Source organism: Catharus ustulatus, chromosome 10, assembly GCF_009819885.2.
Source record: "Catharus ustulatus isolate bCatUst1 chromosome 10, bCatUst1.pri.v2, whole genome shotgun sequence".
Lineage (NCBI taxonomy): Eukaryota > Metazoa > Chordata > Aves > Passeriformes > Turdidae > Catharus > Catharus ustulatus.
The window spans coordinates 6,183,045-6,195,653 of record NC_046230.1 but is presented as its reverse complement, the minus strand read 5'-3'; the positions used below and the strand labels follow the sequence as shown (position 1 = coordinate 6,195,653).

The following is a 12,609-nucleotide window of genomic DNA, read 5'->3' as shown; positions in this document are numbered from 1 at the left end:
TTTGCTCTGATTGGAATCAGTATTTTAAAAAGTTGCATTTAGTAGCTTTCCAAAAGAAGCTCATTTTCCATTTGCAATATGGAACTTCTATTCTAATGCTCTGTAAAGGGTTGGTATTTCTAGTAACATAGAAAGGACAGAACTCTGTTTACCAGTTAATTTGTGTACCAGATGATTCAGCTGACTTTAGCACGTATGCTGTGTTGCTGGTGCTGAGCTGATAATATTCAATTGTTGTGATACTTTTATTTGGGGATTGTAACAGGAAGGCTAGCTCATAGAATTACTTGCTAAATATACCTCAAACAGGCATTATCTGAAATGTCCAGAAACTCATGAGAGAATTTATGGGCATATAAATATTAGAGGATTTTTGTTCTCATAAGAAGTAACACCCATTTGAAAAAAGGGAATTTAATCTTGACTAGGCCAGTACATCATCTTAACTCTGATAGCTGTTTGGAGATAAAAATCAGAGGTTATGCTTCATGACAGAAGGACTTTAGATTATTATACTCTAATGAGTAGTAGCTATGTTAAATTAATAGGGTTTGGTGATCCTTCAGTGGTTGCTGGCTTAAGGTGCAGTGGACAGTGTCAAACAATATTCCAGGCTCACATCTGGAACAGCCAAACACATGCTGCAAGGCCATTTTAAGGTATTTTCCTTTCCTGAATGAAACTGAAAACTTCTCCATGTGGATCACTTGTGGTGGGCAACATTCTGTAGAGAAAGAGTGGTGGGTTTAAAATGAGACAGTGGACTAAAATAACTTTAAATAAAGGGACAGCGAATGGAGAATAGTGCAGTCAAAATGTAGACATTTAATTTTTGCTTAAGATGTGGGATACACTGCTAAAATGCTGAAGGCAGTCCATGCTAGGAAGTGAAATATCCTTGGGGGAAGATAGAAACATTAAAAAAAAGGTACCACAGTTACTTGTATTTGATATTTTGGGTCATTCATGTGAAAGCAGCAGTGGTGGAGCTGCTCTTTACAAGTGGTTTGGCTGTTTTGGGACAGTTGTGAAAGAAGTGTTTTGCTGATCTGGTGTCAAAGAGCAGGGATTTTCTGAGTGAGGATTTGTGAGAGTTCTGCTGAGCTGCAGCTGTTTTGCCCACACCTCTGTTGGGGTAATTCTTTACTGTTAGGATCTAGTGTGGTTAAATAGCAGAGATTGATGCTGAAATTGAAATGCTGAAAATATAGAACTCTCTCTAGCTATGGTTCATGTGGTTTTGGGTTTTTTTTTTAGTTTATACAGGTTACATGATAAAAGTTAGCTAAACTGTCTTCCACCACTAACTTCAAGCACTTTAAATTTGGGTTACATTGTTTTCAAGGCTGAGTGAGATAAATTATTTCCATTCCTGATCTCATGCAATTTGTAGCATGATATACAGGCTCAGTGCAAAGAATGAGACAATAAAACATGCTTAGGAGAGGTGGGAAAAGCAGCATCTCTCTTTTGTCAGTCCAGGTAGAGCCTGGAGAGGAACTTGTGTTGAAACTGCAGCCAAAGACATTGTTAAGCTCGATCAGAGGGGCAGCACGTGAATTGACTGATGTAAACTCCTATGTGGGAAGGTTTGGTGTGAGTGGTTTCTCCAGTGTGTCACAAACAGCAAGAGGAGCCCTGGAAAACAGGATAAATTCAGGGTAGGAGTAAGCTATCAATATCTCTAACTACAGGTCTGGGCCACTGAAACAGTTCCCTTTCTGTTTGGTAGACTGTCAGGAAACTTATGACAGGTAAGTTGCCTCTCCAGAGAGGATACTTGAGATAAAAGTTCAAACATTTTCAATGGCATTGTGATATGGAGGAGTTGGATTAAACCATCACTTTTAGCATTATGTGTGTTAAATTCTACTGTTCTGCAGTGCTGTAATTATAGCCAGATACTATTTTTCTACAGCACTTTGGCTTGATGCGCTGAGACTACAGAATTAAGATTGAAAATGACCTTAGATTGAGAGGCTTTTGTTTAAATGTTGTTTGTTTAGTTTGCACTATATGTTGATTGTGTTTCTAAGTGTTAAAATTCAAAGGAGTTGAGTAACAGTGTCTCACTGTGCTGATTTGTTCTTTCCTGTAAAATCATCTTTTTCTTTGTGTTAACTGATATTTTTGAATGGATTAGAAATATTGAAACTTTGCTTACCATCTTGATGTTTAACCTTAAAAATAAGCTGATTTAGGACTTCTGGAGTTTGCTTGACTTGGCAGGAGTTTGTAACATTGTATTCACTTGGTTGGACTAGGAGTCATGTTAGTACAAACACTCTACTTACTAAAAGAGTAGAAAACAGCTTCAAGCCATAGTAGTGTCCATCTTAGAAATCAATTCTGTGACAATAGTGATGGGTGTATTTTAACGTGCAAAAACTGGTCATTAATTCCTGAGGTTGTTTTGCATCTGTCTGTAAAAATGGGAGGGTGGAGGAAAGGGAGGAGGAGGAGGAGACAAAAGGTGTAGGAAGCATAATTGTCCAAACTTAGCTCCTCCACAGTGAGCTCCTGGCTGTACTCCAGCCAGTGCAGGTGCCAGTATGAGCCTGAAACTTAGAAACTCTCCTGCACTTGGGACAGTTGGTTTTTGTCTGAGCTGTGTCCCTGTATCACCTGGCAGTACCTGAGCTTTTTAGGAGGTTGCATTTTGAGTTCTTGAAACCCTTGAGAATACTGCTTTGTGTCACTCTGTTGTTGGTGACTTTGGACAGCCCTTGGTAGATAAATCTCCAACCCTGACAGTGCTTTGTGTTGGGAGCTTCATCTAGCTGCATAACTGGCTCAGAATCTCTTGGAACTATTTTATACTAAAAGTGAAAGCATTGGCTGGAGTTGCTCAGGGCTACTTTTCCTTCTGTGCTTGTTCAGCTCATGTTTGATACCCTTCTCTGTCTAGGAACCCCTGAGATATGACTCCCTGCTGTTTTCATAAACCATATGATGAGGAAATGTCACACGGGCTGTTTATTTCCTCCTCTTCTGTGGAGTTCCTGTGGCTGCTTCCTCAAGTCACTCTGGCTCATTTCAATATCTTTTGTGTTGCTTTGGTGGAAGATGACGTAGGAAAGCTCCAGGGCTTCCTAACAGAATGTCATAATTTGTTCTGTTTGTGCTTGATTTACTACATTTAAAAATGGAGGCAGAGCCAAATTGTCACATGAGTGTCCTTGTATCTGTGCTGCTTTCTCAGGATTTCTTCTGCAGGAGAGATGCAAGTATGGGGGCTCCCTGGGGATACTGTGAAAGTCTCTTCTTTCTCAGCTGGGACCTGATCTCACTCTTGTGTCTCATTGGGGTTTTATCCTGTGGGAGGAGTCCCAAACATAGACCTGACTTCCTGAAAAGGTTGAACTTCAGTAACTTCTGCGTAGGATGAAGTCAGCACCCCAGCTTCCTTCTGCAATAGTAATTTTCATTGACTACTAATTTTCTCAGGATGTAAACATTTAATAATATTGGTTTTTATTGGTTAGTAATCATTGAAACTGAATGACCATATTTTACTCATAAATTTTTATATTTAATATTACTTCTTGCTTATCTGAAGTGACTATAGCTGGTGCCTTTAAACAATTACACATTAAACACCAGAATAAAACCAGAACTTCATACACACAGGTGGCAAATTACTTCCTCTCATAACTCTTGTCAAGCTGTATTTGAATAGAAATTAGATTTTTCTTTAGTTTAATGTACTCTTAAAATATTTTAAATACTCATGCTGTGTTCATGTAGTAGCATGCACTGCACTTTATTTACAGCTAATTAATTGAACTGATTGCTTTTGGGTTGCAGTGTTCTGAAACATTGTTAGAGCTGATAAAAATCAACTGATAATTTTTTCTGCTTTTTTCAAATTCGTAGGAAGAAAATCACTCTTGCTGCTTTTGCAGTCTCTAGGTTGTTTCATAACTTAAAGCTGAGTTGGTCACAGGGTTGACCTGATGAAACAATATTTTTATTTCTTTAAGAATCAATAAGAGATTGAAAAAACTGGTTTAGCAATATTCCCGAGCACTTGGCTAGGATCTCTGCAGTATTTTATTGTTGGCAGCCTGTGTTATTCCTTCTTGCAGGTTTTTTCATGTAAATTACTTTATTGCACTATAATGCATGTCATAGATTTTAAATCTATGCATTAAATTGATTGTAATTCAGGTTATTTTGTTAAATTATTTGGAATTCAGTTTGAGTCTAACCGATAAGATTTAATATGCAGGATAATAAAAGAAACCCAAACCAGAAACCCAGCCAACCTCAAATGCATCCTAAGGGCTGTGTTTATGGAGCTTCAGGTTTGTCTTTTGCCTCTCCATAAAGCTGCTATTCTGAGCTGAGACACTCACTAGTGCTGTGGTGTTCTGCGTGCAGATGCCAGCTCTGAGCTTTTCTTGGGATGCTGATCCAGTTGTGCTGGTGCCTGGCAGCCAGCTCATAACCTGAGCTTGGAGCTGAGAATTGGAAAGGTTGGATCTCCCTCTGGATCATGGTCCTGTCACAGGTTAGGCCTGGAGTCACCATGGAAGTGTTGTTTTGAAGTTCTCGTCTCCCTGTAACTACATTGTTACTGTTCCATTTTTCCTTTTGCCAAGGACTCCTTTGCACAGAGGAAATGGGAGCGGGGTGCCTGACACTTGTAAATAAAGTGGGGCTTCCTTTTGGACTCAGTTTCTGAGGTTTCTTTGTTACCTCTTGTACAAGATAGTGATCTTTGCTGCTTTTTTTTCCTTGGATGTATCTCATGATGTCTTGGATCTGAAATCAGTCAAGCTCGAACTTGTTGGAGGTCATGTTCTCAAATAAGGGAGTTGCCCTCAGTTTTTCCAAGGTTCATGATTCACCAAGGACCTCAAAGTCTAGGATAACATATGGTAGTTTCTTGCTTCTTAAGGAATTAACTTCCTGATCAGGAAAATCTCTATAAAATATCATATGGAATTACATAATTATTTTTCATAGTGCACAAAAAAGTCTACTACTATGCAATATATAAATATGGCATTTTAAGGGTGTTCTTGCTTTCCATATGCACGGCTTCCTGTGTATTGAGTAGGGTCACTTCTGTAGGTGACAGCTTGGAAGAGAGAAGCATGGCATAGTGCACACAGAGTTGGGGACCTTTGAGTCCTGTCTCTGACAGGTTTTGGTCATGTCATCAATCTGAAGGTATTTGACTGCCTCCAAGTTTAAGCTGGTCAAGTGTGCATGTGTTTGATCTGTCAGAAACCTCAAACTTGTACTGTTTCTTACCGTCTGACATAACTTTTCTGAGGAACTTTATGAACATGGGATGGAGGAATTCATCCAAATGAGGGCTGTGCCCTCACTAATCCTCTCCACTTGGGTGTTATGGAACTTGGCCATGCTCCTGCCACTTGTGAAAGGGTCTATAAATCAAATTCTAATAGGCAATACTTAATAAATGGTTATAAGGTTAACAAACCATTCTGTTAGGGATTGGGGCAGGAGTCACAAAAGTTGGGTAGTGTTGTTTTCAGTTTTGTTTGTTTGGGTTTTTTTTAAACACAAAATACAGTGTAAAATCAGCTGAGCAGAGCATTAAAACATCACCAAAATCTGTTTAATTTTCTGAGTGCTTGGTTAGTGCCTCCCTTTTAGCTGCCTGAGATGCCTTTGCAGATTGTGGATACTGTGCAGCTTTTCTGATGACTGGTGCCTCAGGGTAGCAGGGACAGGCAGCCTCTTCACAAGTCCTGGAGTGGCCTGAGCACTTCAGTACCTGAACTTGGCACGTCTCTTGGTGCAGTTTCCATTATTCCTCTGAGACATCTGACTACTGCTTCTGTCACTGGTTTGGACTGAGTCTTCTATTTCACAAACTTTTCAAAATTACCTTTAATGTGAAGGGTTCAGCATAGAAACCACTGAAGTACTGTTTCTGATTTTAGTGACAACTTCAACCCTATTTGTGGAATTTTCAGGGTCTTCCAGCTTAGCCTGTCTCCTGACCTTGCTGTTTCTCCTCTACCTCCTGCCTTGTGGTGTGAAGTTACCCAGCTTAGGAGGGTGCAGCATTTTCTGCTGATACTGAGCTAAGTGAAGCTGTGCTGTGCTGCCAGTTGCTGTTCAGTGATGGCTCCTTGGCAGGGAGGTTCCTGACTCTGCTGGATTCAGGTGTGCACAGAGCTGCAGCTGAGCTGCTTTTAGTGATGCTCTGAGATCACAGCTTGGCTTGGAGCTGGCTTGGAATTCCTTGAGTACTCTTGTGCATGCTAGGAGGAAGCACGAGGAGAAGTTCAGGGAGAACAGGCAATTACCTTTTGCTAATTGAACTTTATGAAGGTCCTGTTTGTGCCAGTAAGGTGTTGCCTACCTTGGCTAAGAAGTTTTTACAATTTTAATGGAGGGAGTTGTTAAACTTGGCGCACTTGAGACAGCTGCTTGGTGCAGTGAAATCTGCTTTTCCAGTGGACACCAAAGGACTGTATAGTGTTCCTGCTGGCCAGGGCAGATCTTACAGGACAGGGCTGCTCTACATTTCTTAAAAATTGCAGCTAGCAGCTGGCAGAGATACAGAGGCAAGAAAATATGCTCACTTAAAGCAGCCACTAACACTGTCAAATTATTTGAATAAATTACATGCATAGTGATTAACTTACCAATTTTGCTGCTAACACTATAATCAATCTAGTTTTGTGTTTTTGTTAATAAAGAATTACCTGAAGTTGATCCCTCTTTATTCTCTGCTCTTAAAGGCCCCAACAACTAGAAAGTTTCCTAGAAATAATCATCTTGATTTTCTGAAACCAGTTCTAAGTTGCAAGCTTGTTTTCTTTGGATTCTCTAGATGTTCATGTATGCTCAATGTGCTCATATGAAGAGAGAAAAGAGCAGGTGGTGATAGTTTTTAGGATGCAGTAGCACTTGTCTGAGCAAGGTTGCAAACAGGTTTTCATAAGAATTCTTAGTGTGTGCAACCAGAGTCCACTTTCTAAAGTGCTTCCCACATTCTGGTACCACAGTATGAATGCCTATAATGCCTGTAACCTTGCAGTGACTCTCAGGCAGGAAAATGCTCTGGTTTCCTCTTCATTCCCGAGATTTTGATGTAGAGATGTTTAGGTGTCCTGCTGAAATATATGAAAGGAAGCCTGGGGTGAAGAGGAGAGTAAAAACCTGGTCTCTGGAGACTGGTGATGGTTCCTTGTTCCTTTTTCCTAGCTTGCCTTTTCCTGTACCCAGTAGACTATTCAGTTAATACTTAAATTGCCAGTATTTTACTTCCCAACCAACAGCGGGGTTTTAAATTGTTTTAGAAGTCTAGTGACTATATGGGCACAAAGTACCAGTATATCTAGTTTTTCTCAGTAATAAGACTTCCTGGTGTGTGGTGTGCATGTGAGATAGTTTGGGTTTTTGCTTACTTGCAGGAGCTGGGATGTAGAGGAATCCCAGGGCTCTGGGGTGTTTTCCTGTGGGCTGAGGAAACTGAAACACTACCCAGTTTGTAGCTGCAGCATGGACATGTGGAAAACTGCTTGATAAGCCTCATGGAAATAGTAAATTCTATAGATAAGCCCTCAGTACCTCAGCATAATTTACCAGGGTTTGTTTTTCTTTCTGGATTTACAGAGATATGAAAAATGCTGTAATTGGAAACAACAAACAAAAAGCCAACTTGATTGTTTTGGGAGCAGTTCCAAGGTATGTCCTTTGCTACTCTCCTTTTCACTGATTCACAACAGGTCTGGAATAATGATCCTTCGATCACAGGCACTTTTTGTTTTAACTTTGATTGTAGTTGACTGAATACTTTCTTTAACATAACTGAGAGAGACTTGAAATATTTGTTAAACTCATGTATTACAGAACAGGCTGTTGAGTAATGCATTTTATTTAGAATTTCATAGAATTCTCTAAAGTAGTCTTGGTGTCTTTTATTGAACTTTATCAGCTCAGGAATAAAATCTATTTTTTTTGACGTGGATATTAATGATGGATGGAAGAAGTTGTATCTTAATCTTGTTCTTCAGCCAATTGCCTGGTGAGTTCATAGCTGAAAATGTGTAAGGTTATGTTAAAGATTTAATTTAAAATATTGAAAAACATCTGAGATAATTTGCTTGTCTGCTCCACTTGCTTCAGAGGATTAAAAACCATTGATCATACTTTATTGTACCTTGCTGCTTCAGCTGATGTTAACATTTTCTGGACCCTGATTCCACTAGTACAAATTGAACAGGTAACTTCAGCTCCTAGACTACTCACTACAACTTTCATTTCATCCCCCTTCTTCAGCTTTCTTTCAGCCTCAGTTTGCAGCAATGGAGAATGAAAACCTTGAGCACTGCAGTCCTTGTGCTGTCAGTGTGGCACCCACCTGTATCTTTTCACTTAAATGGCAGCCAGGTCCCAAACTATTCTGCCTGAGAGCTGCTGCTGCCTTGTCAAAAATGCTTTTTATTTGCAGAGGGTGTCTTCTCATTGACAGACTGAGTTTGTGCCTAGACTGGCCCTTGAAATTCTCTAGGGATTAGCAGTGGGGCCACCCCATGTAAAAAACCTGCTGGATTGTCTTCCCTTTTGACCAGATAAAAACAGATGAAGAGAAGATTTCACAGGAGATGAAAAGATGAAAATGGGCATTTGTTGAAGATGATGAGAAATTTAAGGAATTTCTATAAGCAACAGGCCTTAAGGGGTTTTTGCAAGTCCTGATTCTTGTGGTTCCCATTTTAAAAGCTACAGAACATCTTCCAAATCTAGGATCTGCCTGTTCTTATGTTTTGTAGGATTTCTGTTCCCTCAGTTATCCTGCTTTTTGCTGCTACTTGTTCTGTGCCCAGTAAGGAAAACTCAAAAATAGTTTTTTCTTCATTGTTGTTAATGCCTTCTGGCTGCCCAGGTAAATGATACAGTTAATCTGCAAGTGCAGAGATATGACTGGGAAATGTTAAAAGGTGAACTATCACACTTGTCTTCTCTTCAGGACAAGTTATTCTCAAATGACCAAAAGTCTCTTCAGAGAACTTCAGAAAAGGCTCTTCAGACTGGAGGACTAGCTGAAATAAATTGAGTTATTGTGACAAAGGATGATCCTCCCGGGCTATAACCTGGCATCTACCCCCAAGTGCCTTTCTGAAGGTTCTGCAATTTCCTCAAGGTGTTCTAGACAGACTTCACTAGATTATAGACTGGATTAGAGAACTCCTTTGGTTGTTTTCTGTCAGGCAGGTGGGAATCCATTGAATCTTTTGGTGTGCCTTCTAATCAGTGAAGCTGGTGGAGCACCGGGGCCTGGAATTCCAATCTGCAAAGCCAAGCCTCTCCCTCAGTGAGGAGAGGAATAACCAACCTGGTATTCTTTAGTTTATGTCTTTAAGAACAATTTTCTTTTCACAGAGTTCAGTTGCTGGCTCCCACAGGAAGTTGATTCTCTTCTCTAATGGGAATTGTTAGAACTCTGCTACTGCTTTGTCCTGTGGTTCAGCTTGTTGTTTACTCATTTCTTGCTTCTCTCTCCTTCCCCGAGTATTCTTCCATCAAGCTTTCAGAAAATATTCTTTAGACCCTGGTAGCTCCTTCAGACCTGTTACTCAGTGGAAAAGAAAACAGTATGTTCAAATATTAGGACAGACTCATATGGGGTTTGGAAACAAATCTAGGAAGTATCTTTTGTTTGAAATTGGGCCAAATAATACTGGAATATATGAAATAGCCCTATTATTTTAAAATACTGCAAAGAAATGCAAAGTCCTTTGAAGATCTCCCCACAAAGGAAGCAATTGCTATGGAAGAATGGTGGATCCCTGTCATTTCTTGTCCAGTAGCTCCTGAGTGTGAGCTGGCTGGGCTGTTCAGTGGTGTCATCTTTGGAAAGGGACATGTATCAATACCTTAAATGAATTTTTTTGGGGCCCTTTAAAATTCAGTCTGACCTGTGGTCACCTCTGGACTGCTTGTTCTTAAGAGAGTTGATTAAAGAAAGCTTGAAGAATTGCCATGTGTGGAATTTAAAACTAGGAGGTGTTAAAACCGTACAAATGTGTGCACAGACTTGGCTCTGGATATTCAGAATGGAAATAACCAGCTTATGTGTGGATTTTGTTTCCTAAGAAGTGATTTTCTATATCTCTTCCTAGAATTGTAGAATTTCCATTCTCACGGAGTTCTGGCCTTGGGCCCCTGCCAGAGTTGCAGAAATATTACTTTTTGAAATTCTTGCTTTTTAGAAGCTGTCCCAGAAAATACAATTTTTAAAGTTTAGAGGGGAAAAATTATTTTAAGGCCAAGTTCTTTCAGTGGCAGACCAACTTAAAGCTAAGACACGACAGCATTGGCAAAAATAATTTCCTACTTGTACTGTCCTTCAGCTTTTTTTCCTTCTACCCCACATTAGTGCTAGCAGAGATCAAGTGGTCCTCAGTAGTTGTTGGTGTGCCCCTTTACTCAGCAGTTTTATAAGAATAAATCCTGCAGCTTTTGTTTCTATCACCACATCAGACACCTCTTTGGAGTTCAATATTTAATGCTTTCTGTCAGTTCCTCTTACAGCCTAAATCTCAGGGAAATTATTGAATTATCAGTTCAAATGTAAATTGTTCTTTTCTAAGTCATCTTAACAGGGCTTCTGAATGAAGTGCTGTTCATCTAGTAGCAGTCTCTAGTGCTGCTGGCTCCCAATCCTCTGAGCTGTAAATGGCTCACAGAGGTGGTGTTGGAAAAGAAAATCCTTCGTTAAAGTGAGCACGAGGAAGTTGCTGATAAGTCAGCATTGCAAGTCCATGCAGCAGCTCCTGGTACCCAGAGAGATGCAACATTGCTGGTTTGCCATCCAGGCACCAGCAGGGCCTTTCAATCCTGAGATAATTTCCTTCCTTCTTTCATGTGTGGGATGCAGAGCACGGGGAAGGCAATGTTAAATTCTGGTGAGCAGAGCATAGCTCTGTCTTCCTATTTCTTGTAGTAGTACCTGTTGAAGCTCTAATCTGTGTGACATCGACAAAAAACCTTACCTGAATCAAGTTATTGCTTGTCTAGTTATTGCTGAGAGATCAATATTTAAAGTCTAATCCACTTCATTAAGAGCTTCAGTTATTCCTTTGCTCCAAAATTATTGCAGTTTTTAAATTAAATCCTAATCACCCAGGGCCTTTAACAAAACCCCTAAACCATCCTTGTCACTTAGTGAAAATGATTTTCTAACTTTCAGCTGAGTGTTCCCCTATCACATAAAGTCAATTATTTGGCATTGTAAGGTGGGAGTGCACTTCTTCCCAAAGCTTCCTCTAGGTAGGTGCACCTCAAAGAATTTTGTGTAGTTAATTTTAACCTTTCCCTGTCATTTATTAGTGATTCTGTTTACCTGTTGGGGTTTTTAAATTTTCTGGGAATATGTTTTGAAGGCCATGTAGAAGAACTGAAGGAATCTTTTCCATGCCACACTTGAATTTTGAGTTCTGCATAGCAGACTGTTAGGTTGCCTATGGAAGTGAAAACTAGTAAGAATTTATTGGGATTTTAAATTGTTTCTAGGGCTGTAAACACCACTAACATGAAATTTTAAGTTTAGATTTATTGTTAAGCATAATCAAATCCCTTCAGGCAGTGTTCTTTTAGAGTTTGCCAAAAGAATAAAAGAGTGCTGCTTTGATAACTGTGTAACCTGGAAAAAAGATGAGAAGGGAAATGCTTGAGGTGGCTCTGGCCCTGGCAGTGCAGGTAAAGGTGCAGGTGAAAAGCCAAGTTGGTGTAACAGAGCTTTTCTCACAGAACCACCCTCTGTGCTTCTGACCATGTCCTACCTCCACTTCTTGTGTTATGTTTGACTGCACCCAGACCTGCCTTAGCTCAGTAATTACACAAAACTAACTCACAAAAAGCAGGTCTTGTTCGTGGAGTTAAAAACAAGACAGATGAGCAGAGAAGGGGGAGAGCAGAACTTGCCCTACAGCAGTGGAGAAATGTGCCTTGAAATGCTGAGGCGCTGCTGGGGTGACAGTGCCAGGGATCTCCATCAATGGGAGCTGGAAGATCAACCAGAACAATCCCTTCAAATGGTTCCATGTTTGATCCTGCCTCAGAGCAAGGCCTGAGGATCTGTCGGAGCTCCTCATGTCTCCAGTGCTCCTTTGTGCCCACCTGATTGCCCTGGTGCCTGCAGGAGCTGAGGCCAGGCCCTTGATGGGGGTGTTAGCAAATGTGCAACAATCAGGTCTGCTCATCTTCTGGGACCTTCATCATCCCTGGCATGTTCTCTGCTTGCTTCCAGGAACTCCATGCACTTGGACACAGTATTGTGAGGTCTGGCATGCACATTAGGTAGTACTTAGTCCAAACTTCTTGGATGTCCGTAAGAGGTCAGGATGTAATTGTTTCCCAATGCATTGTTTTGTTCTTTGTGCAGTTTGCATTGGGATTTTCTGTCATGCATACCTCAGGGTAGGGATCTGTGTGCAGGTACTGTGGTTTGGTGCCTTAGGGGAAGGAGCTTCACCTGCCATGCTTGTGTTTTCCAAGGCTTGCTTTGCTCTAGGCTGGTGAAAGAGGTGGGGAGCAGAGGCTCTCCTGTGGTTGTCCTTTGCTTTTCTTCAGATCAAGTCAGGAGTCAGGACTTGGTTGCATAATTAGACATCT

The 12,609-nt window shown here is 40.5% G+C and overlaps 1 protein-coding gene across 6 annotated transcripts in view; it reads left to right on the top strand.

Annotated features, from left to right (window-relative positions):
• ARMC8 (armadillo repeat containing 8) overlaps window positions 1–12,609 on the top strand; it is a 60,668-nt gene that overhangs the window by 7,328 nt on the left and 40,731 nt on the right. For 4 of the 6 annotated variants that reach the window (XM_033068762.1, XM_033068761.1, XM_033068768.1 and 1 more), the window contains one exon: window positions 7,606–7,677. The exons of the other annotated variants lie outside the window; for them this stretch is intronic. In XM_033068762.1, the coding sequence (XP_032924653.1) occupies window positions 7,606–7,677 (72 nt within the window). The remainder of the gene's footprint in view (window positions 1–7,605; window positions 7,678–12,609) is intronic. 6 annotated transcript variants of the gene reach the window in all.